General features: G+C 46.0%; 1 protein-coding gene across 1 annotated transcript in view; it reads right to left on the reverse strand.

The window, feature by feature from the left end:
* The window catches only part of MFSD4B (major facilitator superfamily domain containing 4B), a 238,415-nt gene extending 219,640 nt beyond the window's left edge, over window positions 1-18,775 (reverse strand). Inside the window, exon 1 of the mRNA XM_069234603.1 lies at window positions 18,152-18,775. Within this exon, the coding sequence (XP_069090704.1) occupies window positions 18,152-18,367 (216 nt within the window). The 5' untranslated portion in view covers window positions 18,368-18,775. The remainder of the gene's footprint in view (window positions 1-18,151) is intronic.
* Between the last annotated feature and the right edge of the window lie 1,387 nt (window positions 18,776-20,162).

Genomic DNA, 20,162 nt, shown 5'->3' on the forward strand with positions numbered 1-20,162 from the left:
GGCAGACTGCATTTCACTGTGCAGAGCACAAAAAAAAAAAAAAAAAAAAAAAAAGATTCTCCCATCTGCATGAATCCGCACCCCAAGGCAAATGAGGAAATGCAGCTTTGGAATATGCAATATCAAGTGCCTTAAAGGAGCACAAATTGAACACAGACACCCGTTGCCCCTGCAGCACTTACTATAATACAGCCACGCCTCATCCTGGACATCCCCCACCCACTGCCACATCATAGACCACCTGAAAAACCTGCACTGGCTCCCAGTCAACAAGAGAATCACCTTCTAACTCCTCACCCATGCTCACAAAGCACTGCACAACACCGGACCAGAATACCTCAACAGATGACTCTCCTTCTCCAACTCGACCCGGCATCTCTGATCCGCCAACCTCACAACTGTCCCACCCGTCCACAGATCTACAACCGGCGGTAGATCATTCTCACACCTCGTCGCCTTAACGTGGAACACTCTTCCCACCAACCTGCACCAGAACAAAGACCTCCTTACCTTCAGGAAACTTCTCCAGAACTGGCTGTTCAGGCAGTAGCAGCACCCCCACCCCCCCCCCCACCTTCTCCCCCCTTGCCTCCTCAGTGCCTTGAGATCCTCACAGGTGAGTAGTGCGCTTTACAAATCCCTGATTGATTGATGACGAATCATTGGGCTTCTGCCATCAGCAAAGGGTGGAGATAGCTTTTTGACATTATTAACATCATGTAGATAATAGACAAGAGACATGATAGTTCCAAACGTGATGAATTAGTCTATCATGCTCGATTCTGGACACACTGGTATCAGCTGCTGGGTCACTACAGATGCCCTTAAACAGTACCAATCCAATTTTGTTCTGAAAAATCTCAGTACCTCATTTAAGCTTCTCTTCTACAACTTTGACTCTTAACTGCAATTTCCTTCAAGTATTTACACTTTTACCATGCCGACTTGAAGGTGTCTCGATCAGCCTACTTTATTTTATCCCTTGCTTGTGTTATTAGAATTACATATAATCACACTCAGATTCTGCAGATTTCCATTGGTCAGAGGAACGATTTGCTAGATCACAAGCCTATCTAGTGGACATTAGACACTGCAAGCAGGACAACTGGCTTCAATTAATACTAACACCCCAGAAACACCTAAAGCAACAGATTATATTTACCTTCATTCCACCTCTGCTGCATCTGTCCTTTCAAACATCAAGAACAATGAAAACTCTGGGGGAGATTCTACATGACTTCAAGCTTTCAATACCCTCCAGGTTGTTTCTTTAAGTCGTGACCAAGCCCACGTACCCAATAGGGTCCTGATTAACTACTGTTCGAGTGAGACTGTCCTTATTCATTTATGATTTTGCAAGTACAAGCACAATAAGCATGCAGCATGAGTGTGTGCTGCATCACATGCAGTACACCAGCACAAAGAATTATCTGTGGATCTCTATAATCACTATCACAATAAAGAATGCCAAGTTATACATATGCTACTGTGAGATTTACTTTAATTACTATTAGTCATTACCTCCCGTCCCTCCCTCGCCTTCCTTTAAACCAATGAGGCTTCCTGCCTCCCACTAGACCCTCCCCTTCCCTTTTAAACCCCCCCCCCCACCCCTACCCCCTCCTGTTCTTTTTGTCTAGCCCACGCTAGACTTTCCCTTTTCACTTACCTTCACGGCGGAGCCTGGAGGTCATCGTTGGATGCACTCCTCGGGAAGCGGAGCTCCGCGAGGTGTGCTTCGGCCGGGCGCGTCTTTTTTGAGCAGGCGGGGCTGCTCGTAAGACGCATCCTGGGAGGCGGCTGACGGGGTCAGCCGGCTCTTAGTGGCTGGGGCGTTCAGTTCCGGTTTTTCTTCGCCGCGGAGCCGCGGAGGGATGCCGAAGAGTGTTTTTGGGTTTCTGTGCGGGTAAGACGGGCGTTCTGCCCGCATTTTGACTGATATTCTTGTTTTATCCTTTATTTGGATTGGTTCTGGGATATGGTTCCTGGGCCCTGTATATTTTATCTGTGGATGAGATCGTGCCTACAGATTCAGTTGATGGCCGGAATCCAGGTGCTAGAGCTCAGTGGCGAGGTCAAGTACCTTTGGTGCGGCAGGTTACCTGTGTACAGTGGTACGACTCCCGCCTACACCCTTAAAATGTCTTATGAGGATTTTTTCTTCTTCCTCCTCAAAGGAGGGAGGTGCTGATGGCATTTCCACTCCTGGGAGCCCCCAGATTCAGGGTGGTGGTGCTGCGCCCATCATGTCCAGGGAGGAGGTGCAGGAGGCTGTTTCCAGAGCTCTTCATGCGGGGATGGCCTGGCCTAGTGGGGCTAGGGCTACCCATTCTCCTGCAATTGCAGGGAAGTCCTCCTCTGAGAGTGTGGGAGGGGATGCTCCATCTACGTCCTCTGGGGGGTGATTTTGGCTCCTGGAAGGTGATGTGGGTTGTGATGGCACATGTACGGGACAATTTGGGGTTTCCTGTGTTTAGTCCCGCCAACGCTGGCTCTCACTTATTTCCACGATATCAGACGCTGTCTGAATTTGCCATGCCTTTTCGGGGACCTGTGAAGGATATGGTGTTTTGGGAGTGGGGATGTGGATATGGCTCAGGTTCCACGGTTCATTCAGATACGTTCTTTACTTTAGGGTATGGAAGTATGGCCTCCCTCGGTCCTCCTGGTTTCACGTTTGGCTACCCTGATTGGCAAAACAGCTGTCAATCCGGAGGATTGTGTGCCTGCTGATGCCACGGCCCGTAGGGTGGACTCAGGGCTTAAGAGGGCTTTTGCGGCTGAGAATCTGGCTCTGAGGGCAGGTATTTCTTCTGCTTATGCGGCCCAGTCGTTGGTGCAGGACTTGGATGAACTGGCAGTGGCTGTTCAGGATGGGGCAGAGTGTTCGGAGCTCCTGGCTGGTATGGGGCAGCGGCCTGGTTGTTGGCAGATGTGGTCCGTACTTCGGCTCTGGCTTCTGGGGCTTTGATTGGGGCTCGTAGGTCCCTCTGGTTGCGTTCCTGGAAGGCTGATCCAGGGGAGAAGGCGGCCTTGTTGAGACTGCCGTTTGAAGGCCGTAACCTATTTGGTGGGCAATTGCCGTCCATGCTTTCCAAGGCATTTAAGGAGAGGAAGCATGCCTTACCTTATAAAGGGGGTTCTTCTTCGGGTAAAGGGTGGAAGAATCATTCCAGATCTTCTCCTACTAGGGATGCTAAATCCTTTTCATTCAGGAAACAACGTTTTCAGCCGCGTTTTTCACCTAAGGAGTCTGCTCCTGCAACCCGGGGTGGTTTCAAGTAGGGGTCCTGACAATCACTGTGGGCCTGGCAGAGGGCCGGTTGGGGGAAGACTGTGTCACTTTCTGTCAGCTTGGGAGGACAGTGTAGACGATCATTGGGTAATAGACATTGTGACCGATGGTTATGTCATAGATTTTGTTGTGGTTCCTCCAGATTCAGGGGTACGTCCCACACCTCTGCCTTCAGGGGGGTCATGGAGAGGAGCATTGTTGAACGGAGTGCGAGACTTACTGGTCAAAGGGGCCATTTCCCGCGTTCCGCTAGACGAATGGGGTCAGGGCACTTATTCGGTCTTGTTTCTTGTACTGAAAGTTTCAGGGGGATTTCGGCCTGTGCTCAATCTAAAGGAGGTGAATACCTGGATCGGGACAGTGCATTTCCGCATGCTGTCCATTCAAACTATTTTTCCATTGGTCAGACGTGGGGACTTTCTGGTGTCACTGGATCTGCAGGATGCTTACCTACACGTGCCTGTGGCAAGATCCTCTCAAAAGTTCCTGAGGTTTGCTGTGGATCGGGTGCACTGTCCGTTTTGTGTTCTGCCGTTCGGCCGCAAGACTTCTCCTCAGATTTTTTTCGTCGGTACTGGCCCCCCTGGTGGCTTTGCTACATTCAGAAGGGGTGTTTACTCATCCATATCTGGACGACATTTGCTCCATTCTACCTCGCAGGCCCTATTTCGGAAGCAGGTTGCCCAAGTTCTGGTGTCCGGCAGAACCACGGTTTTTTTTAATCAACGGGGGGCTATCGGTTTAGTCCCATCCCAGGATCTGAGTTTTTCTGGGGTCTCAGTTTCGGACTCTTCTTGGCTTGGTGGCAGTGTCAGTGAAGAAGTTTGTGGTGCTCCGGTCCATGGTGTGGATGGTTGTGGTACAGACGGCCCTCCGTGCTTTTCTATGATTGCGGCTGCGAGGTCATTTGGTGGTTCTGCAGTGCTTGTTCGGGCAACGTAGTGGCCAGGGCTTATGTCATACTTCAAGGGGGGTCCTGGTCTAGGGCTTTGTTCGGTCTGGCCTGGAAGATTTTTGTGTGGGCTCAGGAGTGGGTTTCTGCACTCAGGGCTGCATACTTTCGGGCATTGTGTTACTTCCTCTTAACTTTTCTCCATCCAGAGTTCGCTGTTTCTTCATCTGGTTCGGCTCTGGGGTCTTCCAGTGCTGGATGTGTTCGCGTCCGAGAAAAACGCGTAGCTCGGTCACTTCGGCTCCCGGTTTTCGGTGTCCCCAAGCCTGGGAGGTGGACGGGATGTCGTGTCCTTGGCCGAGGGGCCTTTTGTATGAGTTCCCGCCGTTTCAGCTACTCAGGCCTTTGCGGTTAGGGGTGCGGCTTCTGGGGGCCAGGGTTGTCCTGATTGCTCCCCATTGGCCTAGGGCGAATTGGTTCCCATTGCTGCGGCTGAGGGCATCCGGTCGGATGTGGCCTCTTCCTCTGTGTCCATCTCCCCTGGAGTTTCCCAGCCTCTCGTTGAGGTCTTAGGGGAGGTTACACTTGACGGCCTGGGAATGGCCCGCCGAGGTTTGACGGGTCTGGGGGTGCCTGTGGCTTTAAGTTCTACTTTACTGGGTTCCAGGCGGCGTTCCACTTTACTTTCTTAGGGTAGGCTGTGGAAGGTTTTTTTCTTCTTGATGCTGGAGGCATGTATTGGATCCTACCGGCACGTCTCTCTTTGATGTGATGCAGGTCTTGCAGGACGGTGCACAGTTGTGGTTGTCTGGGGTGTCTCTGCTGGTACAGTGGGCGGCTATTCAGGCATTTTGAGGTCCGTGGCGCAGCCTTCCGGTTAAGGGTCGTTTGTTGCCGGGATTTTTTCAGGGGCTTCTTCATTTGTTTCCTCGCCCTGTACGTTCTTTTCCTTCAGGGGATCTTTCTTTGGTATTGAAGGTTTTAACGGATTAACCTTTTGAACCTCTGGGGGACTGTGTTTACGTCTTCTTTCCTTAAGGACGTTCTTTTTGGTGGCCATTGCTTCGGCTCGCCGTTTAGTTGTATTGGGGGCCTTGGCCTGTTCCTTTCCTTTTTGGGAAGTTTTTCCGGATCGGGTGGTTCTGGTTCCGGTGCCTTCTTTTATCCCGAAAGTCATTTCTTCTTTTCATGCTCACCAGGAGGTCATCCTTCCTTTTGTCCGAATCCCGCTTTGGTGGAGGTGGTTCGTTTGCATTTGTTGGATGTACGCAGGGCTTTGTTGGAGTGCCTGAGGGTGGTGGCTCCTTTCCGTAAGGGTGATTCACTTTTTGTAAATTTTGGGCCGGCCCGTAGCGGAGATGCCTTCCACAGCTTCCTTGAGTCGGGGGTGAGATCATTGATTCTGTTTGTTTTTTTCCTTGATAGGGGTTGTTCCTCATCAAGGGGTTTGGGGTCGTTCTACCAGGGGTATGGCGGCTTGGGTGGCAGAATCTCAGGGGATTTCAGTGGTGGTAATTTGCAGGGCCGCCACTTGGGCCTCGCCTTTGGCGTTCGTTCGGCATTCTGGCCGGTCGGACTTGGGTAGTTTGGAGTCGGTATTGGTTCACCGGGTCTTATCCTCTATGAAGTCTTAGGGGTGGGGTTTTGGTGGCCTTTGTGCATGATATTGAACTTCTTGCAACTCAGTGTCCGTCTCCTGTGTGCTTCTTGCTATGTCTCATTGGTTTAAAGGAAGGCGAGGGAGGGACGGGAGGTAATGCGTCCATTTTCTTGCGATAATGGCATTACTCCTAGTCCTACTCCCTCGCCTTCCTTTCCGTTCCCTCCTGCCCTCCCGGTACGGACTGTCTGAGTTGCTGCTTGGGCTTGGTTTTTGTACAGGAGGGGGTAGGGGTTTAAAAAGGGAAGGGGAGGGTCTAGTGGGAGGCAGGAAGCCTCATTGGTTTAAAGGAAGGCGAGGGAGTAGGACTAGGAGTAATGCCATTATCGCAAGCAAATGGACGCATTCCTACTCTACACAAAAAAAATTGTCCCTTTCGGAACGTTATACTTCATTGGTGGTATGTTACAGAAGGCTTTCGTCTCAAAAAACCCAAGTCTGTTTTTTTCTACCAAGCAATGCCCTTCACTGCTTCGGTTTGTTTCTTGAGAGAGCTGTGGGAATGGCAACATTATTATAATTATTTATTGTAGGATTTTTGCCCTTACTTGCAGCAGCCTATTAACTTATTTGCCCATCCAAATTCCCTTTTCTTATTTAATCTCTACATAATGTTGCCACTTTGAGTTGCTCAGACAGAGTCAATTTGTCCCAAATGTCATGGAACGAACAAAAGCAGCAGATGACCAACAATTCCTACCAGATTCCATTCTGATTACACACATTTCAGGAGAGACAAGAGAATCTTTAAGCAAACTCGAGCCATCTTTTCCTACTCTTAGTGAACACTTGCACCGAGGACCTCCACCCCGTACATGAACTGCAGAGGAATCATTGCACTATAACCAGCAAGAACTGGATAGAGTGAAGAACCACCATAATCACTTTTACAATGTTTCAAGCCTTCGATGGTTTAAAATGCTTTGGATTTTAGAACATCAGTGTGAGAATTCCAAGAAAGAAATCTATTGAAGATCATCCCTAAATATTTATATTCAGTTACTTCCTCAACCGGAGTATTCCTTGTAGACCATCCATACCCAAAATTGCTTTCTAACAAATGTCATAATTTTGTTCTGATCATTGGACAATACGTAAATTCTGCTTATTTCCTTTTGAGTCCTACAGACGTCGTATCCAATATTAATAAATTACAGGCACAAAGAAGTCACAGGATGTAGTTGCCCCCATTTTAGATTAAAATAAATGTGTATCCCTTAATGTTTCTAGTCAGTCAGCTAAATATAATGCAGCTAGAGTGGGGCCAACGCACACACCTGCCATAAACCATTCTCCATGCCTAGAATTCTTAAGAGGCTCCCCCAATGAGCCACAATTACTCTGGCACATGCTCTAACGACCGCTCCGGGGCTCAGACAGTATGAGGATTATATCCAAAACAAGGGACCAGGAAAGTCAAGGAAACAAAACCTCAGAACTGTCCTACTTGTGTCCTCAGTGCATTATTCCTTAGTTCAGCATTGCCAAACACATCAAAACGACAACATGTGCAATCGGACGATGCACTCAACTGTGCAGAAAATGTGGCACACTTGTGCATTTTTTTTTTTTTTTGTGTTGACTTCCGAGAACTGAGGGGCTAGGTGGGCCGACCCTCTTTGTTAGACAATTTTTTTTTCTCAGCATTTCCTGTTCCATGTTAAACCACCTTATCCTTTTTTGACATTTATAACTAGATGGCTTAACTTCTACAGATTTCTTCCGCCAATCATCAGTAAAAGATTTATAACATTCGCATACTTATTTACCTGGCCCAATCAGGTGATTGCAAAGAATTGAGTTCAATATTTTAAGTCCACCACTAGCTGTATATACTGTGAACTTATTCCAGTGGTAAGAAGCCTTGGGAAATCAATGTCCAAAGGCATAACTACACCGCTTTGTGACATTTTTGTTATACGTTGAGCTCTTAAGGGGAAGTGATCACTAATTTGATGTGTTAGAACGTGAAAATAAGAGTTAAATGCCAGGCTTGGGTGAAGAGGCAATCTATAGACCCAATCAGATTAACATGGTTAGCAGGTTTATCAGAAGTGAAACGGCCATTTAGGCAAACAAATCTCAAGCTCTCTAATAGCATTTTCACAGATAATGTGGACTTTTGACACCGGGGAAAAATAGCAGACAGTATCTTAAATGCACTTACTAACTAACCCGAATACACTTCTTCTTGAAACGGTTTTAGTCACATATTAAAATCTCCCCGAATTAATATCATACAGCTTGAAAACAATGTGAAGAGGTGGTCCAGATCACCTTCCAGTACTGAGTATTGTTTAAGATTATACATATTATCCTCATACATATTATGACATTCCAAGGCAGGGCAGCAGCCAATGCTGTTCAGGAACGCACTTGACTCTCTTGTCGCACTGTCACTTAGCGCCCTGAACGGATGAAAAATCAAATAACAATATTGCGTTATTTTATTTTTCCTTTTTTGCACTGTTAACGTCAAGAGCAGTGGGCTGCCGCCACTGGCCCCGAGGAGCAGATGCAGTGAGCTGCGCTGGTAGGCGGTATGGTTTGAGATACAGTAGTCCAGAGCAGATGGTGGATAATCGTGCCCAGATGGCAGGTAAGCTTTGTTTTCATGCAGGGACACGACTTCATACAAAAGAATGTTTGAATGCATTCTTCACGGGATAGAGAACACAGTATAAATATCAGTGTAGCTTCTGGGTCACAAACAGCTTTTCAACTTTGATTAGAGTGGTTTAGGGCGATACGAGGAACATCTTCACTTAGTTACAGCAGGCATAGAGCACACTACCAATGACATAAAAAAGCAAGCTTTATGCATCCGCACACAGTTTCATGGCAGAGTGGAATGGAGAGAATGAGTGAGAGCGTGAAAGGGGGAGAGAACATAAGGTTAAGACGAGAGGAACGATGTAAAGTAGAAATGAAAAGAAGGCTAGGAAATTAGATGGATGAATGGAGGGGAAAACAAAGGAGGGGCGACATAGAGGGATATAGGAGGTAAAAACATGACTGGAAAAATGAGAATGAATGGAGAGCGTAGGAAGAGGAAGGGAAGAATAGTGGGCCAGCAAAGAGAGAGACGTGGCTGGCAAACTAAAGGCTTGAGAGGATGTCTGGAGTTCCCCATGTTGTAACAACAAGAGAAGAACGGGGAGTGCCTTACAATCACTGTCTTAGTTTCCTTGTAGTCCAGCAGCGTAGGGCCATGCTTTAGAGATGAGTAGTAATAAGGAATTCTCCTATTTTCTTCACCGTGAAAATAGAATGGTGAAAGGAATTTCACAAGTAGATTCTCTTTCAGCCTTAGCACTTCTACAGAAATATCACCACATTCTCAATCAGTATACGGGCATGCTCAATTCCAGAGGCAAAATAAGGCCCTTTTACTCGGCTGGCTATCTGTGGAACTATAAGCACTCACGTGATTTTAACAGGCCAATACAAATCTATAGGGAATGGTACGCAACTGCAAACTTCAGAGTCCACTACAGCAGGAACTTGCTGATTGCTACTGTACATGTTTGTTTTGGAATGATAGTGACTGTCTTTCAACGTCTATCCCGAGCTAAGCCCTTCCACTAGCACAAAGCACGGGGTAGACTGGGAACCCAGAGCAGCCCTGGAAAATGTTGTAAGACCAGCTCCCATATGGGAACATAGTGAGTGCAGTGAACGAGCCTGACCACTACAAGGCGGGATTAGAGAGTTCTCCCCCAGAGAAAATTTGGGCAAAAATGGTGCATTCAACACATTCTTCTTTATATATTTTTTGCATTAGTTTTTAAAGCACAGTAAATAATGACCCTACAACACTCCAGGATTCAACAATCTTTATTGGGGCATCACCATCCATCAGTGCCCCTCATCTCTTCATGGCCCCTCTCTCACATGTATTTAATTTGCTTTATAGCACCTACCATACCAGTGTAGGGTGTTGGAGCACTTTACATTACACACAAATACAAAGACAATGTGAAAATCATAGGAAATGCTACATAAGGCAAAGGAGACTACAAGGTGTAGGATTCATGTCATCCATACTAGTACGCATTTTTTTAAGAGTACGTGGTCCGTAGAAACACAAACTTAGGATTCAGAACGTAACACAGTGGTTAGGGTTGGCTTTAACTATAAAAAAAAAAAAAGAGCTTATTCCAACCCCCAAAAACCTTTTTTTTTTAGCAAAATTAGGATAATGAAAGACTCAGAAAAAAAAACACCACTTTCTAACCTGTACATGCAGTTTGCATGCCACTCTTCATAGATCACTGTGCTAGATTGGGATTGTAATTCATAAACAGCACAGTAACAAAAGGGTCTCTGTGACAAAAGTAGTAACCCACTGAAAAATGCACATAAAATACTGTTCTGTGATATGCATAGTACAGTCCTTTGAAGCAGGCATACAAACCCTCTGTGCTACCTTAAATGAGTCAAAGTGCCACTAGACAATACTCCAATCTTTCTCCAGCAGGAACATTAATCACCAGATTTATCTTGGCATTTTTACTGTTGCCTGAAAACTACTGGATGAGCAAGGAACTCTGCAGCAGATGCTTTAAAAAAAATAAAAAAAAAATAAAAAAAAAAAAAAAAAATCACCTGACTACTACAAAACCGACCCCTTAACACATTTCCAGCCTCCCAGGAAATGTCTGATGCCCGGTACAGCCAATCCGGTCTTGACAGAGCCCCGAGGTTCACAGTGGGTAAAAAAAAAAAAAAAAAATCTCAGTACCATTGCTGCCAGGGAGTCCGCATCAAGTCAGAAAAGGTTAGTTACCTAGTATAAGCATTTCAGGAGGTTATCAGTTTTTTTTTTAGACGTGTACGTACCACACTCTGGGAAGCGTTTGGCATCTGCCTTGTTAAATGAACACATGTACTTCAGTCTACTGGTTACAGGGGGGGTCACTCTCCCGGTCTTATATAAGGCACTGAAATGCCACACAAAACACGCTAAAAACACAGACATGCTATGCATAAGCAAAAGGAGAACGTGGCAACTATGTCACTATTCTTATGATAAAGGGTGCAATTCTTCTAGTTACATTATACATACTATTTCACCGTTTTAGGCTTAAATTACACAGGCCATATAAACAGGTTTCAAGCCTCATATCCATCAAGATCTTTGTATCTTATCAGTTTAACCGAGTGCTGTAAATGGAAAAATAGAAGTGCAGGTACTCTGTATCAGAGTACCTGCTTGTTTCTGAGAAGTACTCCCCAACGTTTTTCTTGAGAAGAGCCGGCACTCTCCTGCGCTAAATAACACTAGTTTAACCCATCTATTAAGGCATCCCACGGCCAGTGAACAAACATTTCCAGGTGTGAAACAGTCAAAGCACTATGGATAGGGTGACCAGGTGTCCCGAATTCCCCAGTCTCAGATTTCCCCAGAAAGTCCAGGTGTCCCAAAGTTTTTGTTAAATTTAAATAAATGTCCCGGGTTTTTTTGGGGAGAAAGGTCAGGTCAGCCGGCAAAGGAGAAAATTTAAAGATATGCTAACCTTTCCACAAGCGCTGCTAAGGTTTGAAATATTTTAAGTGCCTGTTTCTGCCAAGTAGCACAGGAGGAGACTGCTCCCAGCAGAGAGAAAGTGGGGAGGAGGGGTCCGGGGGGCGGAGGGTGAAAGTCCTGCCATTGCTAAAATGGAGTCCTGTAGGTGTATGTTTATATATGCACTTGCAAATGTGTGTGTGTGTGTGTGTATATATATATATATATATATATATATATATATATATATATAGATTATATGCACACATTTACAAGATTTACAACCGTAGCCCACACACACATACATATGTACAAGGCTATGCAAAAAATAAAAAAATAACATAAAAAAGGGCCAGGCCAGATATTGAAGTAAGGCTAAAGGCTTTAGTCCTACTTTTATGTCTGACCTGCCCCGGTTTTAGCTTCTCAAAATCTGGACACCCTAACTATGGACTTAGATCAAAAGACAAGAAGGCTTAACAGAAAAATCTGTTAATCATGATCAGACGTCCCGTACTTCATTTCCACTCCTAAATGTAGATTTTCCTAGTAAATTTATGAAGGAAAGTCTTAATTTTATTAAAGACAGAGGCGAGTATTATGCATTTCTTTTCTTATTTTATTAAACAGCAGCTGCAGTCAAGAACAACAATTCCCATGAGGCAACGAAAAAGTGGCCAATGGGAAGCAAGCTGTAGTCCAAGTAACACACCAATCACCAATAGCATAGCCCTATAGTACATATCTTGACTGAGAACAGCCCTCTTTTCTTATGCGAGCTTAAGAGGTAAACAGTAGAATAAAAGAACAACAAATACATAATGCCATGAACACCGACAAAAGTACTTGAACCGCAATCAAAAGTTCAGATTTGTAATGTGGAAGATCTTGGAACCCTGGGATCTTGAAGCTTGGAAACGAACGCCGTCGGAGAAGCGGTACCAGAAATGTGGTGGTGAACATTGAAGTCCTTAAGAGGAAGTTTGTGGAGTCGTTGAAGATGTTGCTGGGAGGGAACAAAATAATAAGAATTAGAATTTGTAGAGGCGGGATAATACTCGCCTCCGTGTCTTTAATAAAATTAAGACTTTGCTTCATAAATTTACTAGGAAAATCTACAATTTATTACAAGACCGGAGGCTCCTATTATGCTATTTTAAAGCAAATCAATAACATCTAGAGAAGCACGGTGAACAGGCTTGCAATAAAGCATCCTGAACACATTATCATTAGACCAGTCAGCTGATCTGAGAATGTCCTCTAGTCGAGAGCCAGCCCAAAAAGATTTGGAAGGCATAGCTCCCCTAGCGGAATGAGCCCCGAAAGGAGACGTATCAATACCTGCCAGGTTCATAATCCATCTGACCCAACGAGCTAGAGTAGGAGAGGAGACAGGTTTGTAAGGCTTCCTGAAAGAAATCAGGAGTTGTGACGAGGAAGAAGTCCTCAAATCGGCTGTTTGATGCTCATAAACCTTTAGACACTGGCAAACACAAAATTTGGGGTGGTCTGGAAAATAAGGATAAAACATTGAGGAAAGAACAGTTTGTGTACGTCTGTGAACATTGAATAGAACACCTGTTGGAGTAAAAGATCGTGCTGTAATGTCTAGAGCTCTAACATCAGAAAGACGTTTAAACGAAACGAGGCACAACAACATGGCTAACTTGGCCGATAATCTTTTTAGAGGTAGGGACTCATTGTCCGGCCAAGAAAAAAAAAAACGAATTAAAGACAACATTTACATCCCATAAAGAACTGTATTTAGGTTTAGGAGGATTAGAAAATTTTACTCCCTTTAATAGGCGACACACCAAAGGATGCTCTCCGATTGGTTTTCCGTTGCTGAAAACGTGTGAAGCAGATATAGCAGACCTATATGAGTTAATAGTACGATAAGTCTTACCTTTGCTAGCTTCTGCTGCAAGAAAATGGACTACAAAAAAGTTACATCTGCTGTAACAGGATCAATATGTTTTCCCAGACACCAGCTATGCCAGAGAGACCAAGCTTATTTATACACCTTTTTTGTTCCAGGAGCTCAGGAAAGTCCGATGAGGTTTGAAGCCTCTGCCGAAATAGAAGGGATTCCCTGCGAATTTCCATACTGAAAGGGTTAGGAGATTGTCTAGGATGAGGAAGACCGAGGGGATGAGGAAGACCGAGGGGACTGGAGAGTAGATCTGGAAAGGAAGGGATAAGAAACAGGGGTTCGATTGATAGTTCCAGAAGAGTGGGAAACCATACTTGAGACTGACAAAAGGGAGCGACTAGGACGAACGTAGCCTGTTGACGACGCACCTGCGCTAGCAGACGTGCAATCAACATGAACGGAGGGAAAGCATAGTTGAGGGAGGTTGACCAATCCTGAGAAAAAGCATTGAAGGCTAACGCTTCGGGATCCGGGCGCCAGCTGAAGCACTGCGGAAGTTGCGCATTGAGGCGGGACGTGAAAAGATCTACGCGAAAAGGTCCCCACCTCCGTAAGATGGACTGGAAAATGCTGTGATGAAGCTTCCAGTCGCTTGAGTCTCGAAAACAACGAGAATACCAATCTGCCACCATATTGAGATTGCCTGGTAAGTATTCTGCTTGGACTGAAATTTTGTTTTGAAGACAAAAATCCCAAAACCCTTTCGCTAAAGGTTTGGACTTTGTTCCTCCTAAATGGTTTATGTAACGAACCGCTGAAATATTGTCCATTCTGAGCAGAATTTAACAAACTCGGTCTTTTGCAAGGCTTTTGATCGCAAAGGACCCGGCAAGCATCTCTAAACAATTTACGTGCAACTTGGACTCCTCTAGAGACCATGGGCCAGATGTAGCAAAGGTTTTTCCCCATTCTGTGTCTATGGGAAAAAGTGTTCGTACATATGGCCCCATGTGCCTCCAGTCAAGATTGGACCACACTGGGCTCCCCAACCCAGCAGACTTGCATCTGATTCTAATACAAGATCTGGGGCTGACGCAAAGATAGTCCTGCTGTTCCAAGCGTCTAAATGGTCTATCCACCACTGCAATTCTGTACGCGAGTCTTGATCCAGGGTAACTTTTTGAAGATGACGAATCTTTAGTCTTTGGAGAGCTCGATAATGTAATGGGCCTGGGAAGATGGCCTGAATTGAGGAAGACAGAAGGCCTACAATTCTTGCTAGGGACCTGATGGAAAGGCGAGAACTGCGTAAGGTCTGAAGAATTTCTGATTTGATAGACTTTATTTTTGCCCAAGGAAGAAGAAAAATGGAGGACACAGAATCCACTAGGAAACCTAAGAACTCGATTCTTTGGACTGGAATCAGGGAAGATTTCTCATCGTTGATAAAACCTAGATCGGAAAGAAGGGAAGAGGTTAAATGAACGTAATGAAGAGTTGAATGATTTTAGTCTGACTCCCTGAGCTCTGAGAGAGGCTACTACCGGTTTCATACGTTTTGTGAAACACCAGGGGGCGGAAGACAGGCCGAACGGAAGGGACGAAAAATGATACATTTCACCGTGCCATTTGAACTGCAAAAACATTCTTGAAGTTGGATGCATGGGCACAGTGAGATAAGCATCCTGGAGATCTAAACGAACCATCCAATCGCCTTGAAGAAGCGAGTCCCTGAGATGAAGGATGGTTTCCATCTTGAAGTGACGGTAAATTACAAATCGGTTGAAAGATTTTAGATTGATCACCGGATGCATCTTCTTCTTTTTCTTCTGAAATAGAAAGACTGAACTGACAAACCCCGAAGTATCGAGGGAACAAGGGACAATAGCTCGTTTTTGGAGAATAGATTGAACTTCCATGGAAATCATGTTTTCCATTTCCAACGAGAGTTGGGGGGGGATGAGGGAAGAATGCCTGAAAAGGCTCTGAATAAAGCTCTATAGAGTAGCCCTGAACTGTGTTCAAAACCCAGGGATCTGCTGTGAGAGACTGCCATTTTGAAGGAAAAAAGCAAGGGGACCTCCCACTGGAATAGTAAAGGGATGACTTACCGGGTTGGGAAGAAAAACGGGAGCCTCAGCCGCCCGTGCTCCTGAATCCTCGGTTCTTCTGAGGGTAAAACTGAGGTTTGAATTCCTGGTAAGCGGTGGCGTAGGCACCCCAGGAACCTTGGTTGCTGTATGATTGGCCGGCAAAGCGGTTCCTGCCTCTTCTGGCCCTGGAGAAAACCCGACTGGAAAACACCTTTTTCAAGGATTGTTGGGCTTTGTCCAGGGAAGCGAACGTGGCCACGTATTTACTAAGTTCTTTGATGAACGATTCACCAAATAGGCAACCTTCCGCTTTGACTCCCGGGTCTGAGGTTGCCAAACTGACCAGCTTAGGATCCAACTTGAGTAACAATCCTTTCCTACGCTCGAGGGTTATGGCGCAATTAGTGCTCCCTAATAAACAAACGGCTCGTTGTACCCACAATGACAACTCAACGGGATCTAAGATAGCATCGTCCAAGCAGGCTGCCTCCGCCATATCAAAAATACGGGCTAAGGGACCCACCACATCCTAAAGTTTATCCTGGCAGGTAGACCAGGCCTTGTCAACCCCCTTTCGAGGGTCCTTCCCAAATTTATAAAAGAAGGTTATGAGGGAAGTGTCAATGACAGGAGTAGTTGTGATCTTTGAAGGAAGGGAGGGATGTGGACATTCCGACCTGACCTGTTTGTCAAGGGGAGAGCGTAACTTAGAAGTCAGATATTCTGTTGGGAACGAACATGAATTCACCCTCCAAGTCAAAAATCCTACTTGTTTTGGAACCCGAAAGGGTTTGAGTTTTCGCTTTTTTTAGGAGGAGGAGGAGGAGAAGAGACATAGTCTCTATTGTCTTTGTCAGAAAGATCCGAATCCGGATAATTGTCATGCGCATTTTCATCATCAGAGTCCAACATTTTTTTAAATTATAATGGGTGTAATGTGTTTTGTTTTAGATGCACATTTTTTTGACTTTTTTTTAAAGTGTCCCTTTCCTTAAGGGAGGCCTTTGTGGAACTGCGTCCTCCGCCTTGTGGGAGGAATCCTCACTGTTCAAAAGCGTTGTTTTATATTTTTTTTAATTCCTCGACGTTCTCTGCTTTCCCCCGCAGAGTGGGCCAACATCGTCTTAGACATTAACTGTACCACTGAATTCTCTATGTCTTTGATAATTTGTCAATAGAAGCAGAGACTGCTTGTTGCACTGAAGACTGGATAAAATCATTGAGATTTTCCTTAATCATTTCCTCCTCCTCTGTGGCAGCATGGGAAAATGGAGAGCTATCCATGTTAAATAGGATTTATAGGTATAAATTTGGCTGGAATAGGAAATGGAGCTGAAGGGGTTAATTTTTCACTCAGGCCGGCTGGAGAGACTAAACTCCGCCTCTGGGCGGGGAAAAGAGGCACCAGGAAATGAGCAGATGAGAAAGACGGCCCCTCGGCAGCCATCGAAGGTCCGGGTGCTTAAAAAGCAGAACCGGCAGCCCGAAAAGAAGCAGAAAACACTTGGTGACAGGTGAGGCAAAGAGCATCGATATTCGACTCTTCAGCACAATCGCCGAGTAAAATGGCGGTCGCGCTGATGAAACAACGGCAGAAACTAATGTTAGGCAGGGCGCGGAGGGGAAATACAATGCGGCTACAAGCCGAGTGAACGCAGGATATGGAGCGCGATGTAATAACGTGCATAAAACTAACGGCAACCAAGCGAGGAACCACTATTGAAGCATAACACATACAAATTACTGTATAAAGAATAAAGAAACAAATACTTATCTTGACTGCGAGCAGCAAGAAAAGAGGGCTGTTCTCAGTCAAGATATGTATTATAGGGCTATGCTATCGGTGATTGGTGTTTTACTTGGACTACAGCTTGCTTCCCATTGGCCACTTTTTCGTTGCCTCATGGGAACTGTTGTTCTTGACTGCAGCTGCTGTTTAATAAAATAAGAAAAGAAATGCATAATAGGAGCCTCCGGTCTTGTCATAAAATTTAATACCATACTCTTGAATATAGCGCCATTCAATACATGCTATATGTGGACATCCAAGTTTGTGCTTCCCATAAACTTTCTTGAGCTGCAGCTATAAGCCACAAAAAGAACCAGTCACGTAAACGGGGAACTGCTGTATCACATATTTACTTTTTTTTACAACCGTATATTTAAGACATTCAAGAAGATAACATGCAACTACCATATCACATTACTAAAGGACTGGGCATGTTTAATCTATAACAAAGCTGTGGTTTAAGACCTGCTTGCGTGTGCGCCTGCAGAGCTTTCCTGGGGCACTTTTTAATTTACAAGGAAGTGTGAAGACCAGCGTTCTCTTGCATGGCTCCTAAGCGTGGAACAACCCCCATCTCCACATCAGAGCCTCCCCCTCGCTCTTCTTGAAATCCGCTAGAAGCTGAAGATTTGGCTTTTCAATTAACCAAACTACCGTAAGCAAGGCTAGGCACACACACCTGCTCAGCGTCAGGATACCTTTGAGAATGATAGTGTGACTTACAAATACACACAGCAACACTGTTGCACTTAGGTGCATGCCACAGTGCACTCTCCACAAGACTGCACAGTGCACCGGTGGGAGTTTCCCCGGCCGTGAATAGTTACTATTCCACTACTGACCCTGACCTATCAGAGCAAGTACACCTTCCCTACTAAACGGCAATGCACATCACTAACTTCCCAAGAGCATATTCTAGTCTCTTCAACCAGCACCATCTTACAGCCCCTCAGTGAACCTCCATTCTAACTCCGAGTGCAATCTTGCTTCCACCCAAATACTCTCCTATTCGACCACAACGGCTCACACGCCTCTCTTACCAGTCCCGTGAAGGCTGCACACATGACTGCAGTCAGACACCAGCGCTCGGCATTCCGCCGCTTCCGGGTTCGGATGACCAGCCTCCGCCTGTCCGCCGTCGCCTTGTCGAATAGAGTGTCCTCATCCAGGTCGGGCAGCAGAGTCTCTGCGTCGCCATCCTCCCCGTGCGCCTCTTCCGTAGCGAAGCGTACCTGCTTCTTGTTTCCCACCGGCATGACACCCCCAGAGGAGCCGCTCCAACCGCGGGGAGCCCACCCCGGCGAGGCGGCCGGAAACCCCTCTGGAAGGTGCTCCACAGAGAGCCAAACGTAGCACGCCTACCCCAACAACCGCGCTGCTGCCGCCCTGTGCGCCGGTCGCCCCTGCTGCTCCGATGTTCCCGGGCTGTCACTCGGCGCCTGTCACCAGCATCAGAGTTACAGCCACGCCCACAGGGGGATGTGCCACTTGTGGCTCGAGACGTACAGCCTATCACACCATTGCACATTGTTCCTAAACGCTGTAAACACAGAAGAAATACATTTCATGCCACCAAGTTTTCTAGGATCCCGCCCCATCTGCATGCTGACAAGACGGCCATGTTTTTATAGTACAGTTTGCCGGTAACTATAATTCTATGTCAGGACCGGAGGCTCAGATTATGCTTCTCTGTCTATGCTTTATTTTTAACAGCAGCCAATCAAATGCAATAACAGAAAAAACTACAAATCCCAACAGTCCCAGCAACAGTGATGACTATAGAGGAGGACTCCTATAAAACGCTGCCTCATACAGTCCAACTCCTCTTACTTTGCTGCTTTGCAGCTAGTTAAGTGCATTTCTATCTATATTTAACTATGTATGCTAATTTGTTTATTGCGCAACAAACATTTCTATTTGATTTCTAGTTTCAATTTCGGGAGTGGGTTTCCCTCCCGGGGGCAGCTGCTCTGATCGCACCCTTTCATCTGGTGGAGTGGGAGCAGGGGAGCGGGGACGCGCGGCTTTGCCGCGCAGTCGTCTTTCTATTTTCAGGCTGTATCTATTTTTAGCGTGCTCACGCGCTTGCCAAGCGTTTTCAGTTACACGAAGAGACGCGTGTAATCGTCTCTCTTGCCTGTGGTGTCGTTCCCCGATTTACAGCCCAGTTAGAGTATGCTTGGGGTTGCAAAAGATTTATATTCAGGCTGGGCCTGATTTTTTCCTGTTTGTTGGGCAGCTCCCTCCACATACTAATTACTATGAATATATATGACTCTATATATTTTCCTATTTAGAGTTCAGATATATAATTCTACCCCCCTTTATTAAGCGTTGTTTTTTCAACCCTACTATTTCATTATTTTTCTGTCTTATTGCTCCTTTGGAGCCCCATCTGCTGTGTTACAGCATGGCTGGTTATGAAGACCAGGCTGGTGATGAGTATTACGTGGATGACTCAGCTGGATCTTTCGAGCAAGATTTGGTTTATGCCTTGGACGCTGGAGTGCGTCATACAGTTAATCAAGCCTTGGCACAGTCAATCAGACCGATTAAGCATCACCTTATTGGTTTTGCAGAGCAGCAGGGATGGGTAGCCCCTTCGGGCGTCCAAACAATAATAGAACCCTCCCTGTCTGGTGGTTCCCAAACCCTCAAACAGAGTCATAATCAAGCGTTTTGTCAGTTGGACACCGGATCCGGAAGCATCTGCTACGGATGCATTCCTACATGATTGGTCTCTGGATCGGAGATATGCTTTCCCCCCCCTTATTGATGAGTCCCAGGGTGTTGGCGCAGGTCTGGCGTCAGCAGGCGGATCTGGTTCTAGTGACTCCTCTTTAGAGGTCCCAGGCCTGGTTTCCGGTGGCCTTGGAGTTAAGTTGCGAACATCCGGTACTGCTCCCGTTCAGGAGGAATCTCCTTCAGGATCTGCTGAGCCTTCCTCATCCACTTGTTTTTTCGGGCCAGATGGCCCTTGTGGCGTGGCGTCTTTCAGGGAAAGATGGAGTATCCCAGGCCTTTCGCAAGAGTCTTCCACTTTCATTGCGG

This window comes from Pleurodeles waltl, chromosome 5 (genome assembly GCF_031143425.1).
Source record: "Pleurodeles waltl isolate 20211129_DDA chromosome 5, aPleWal1.hap1.20221129, whole genome shotgun sequence".
NCBI classification, from domain to species: domain Eukaryota; kingdom Metazoa; phylum Chordata; class Amphibia; order Caudata; family Salamandridae; genus Pleurodeles; species Pleurodeles waltl.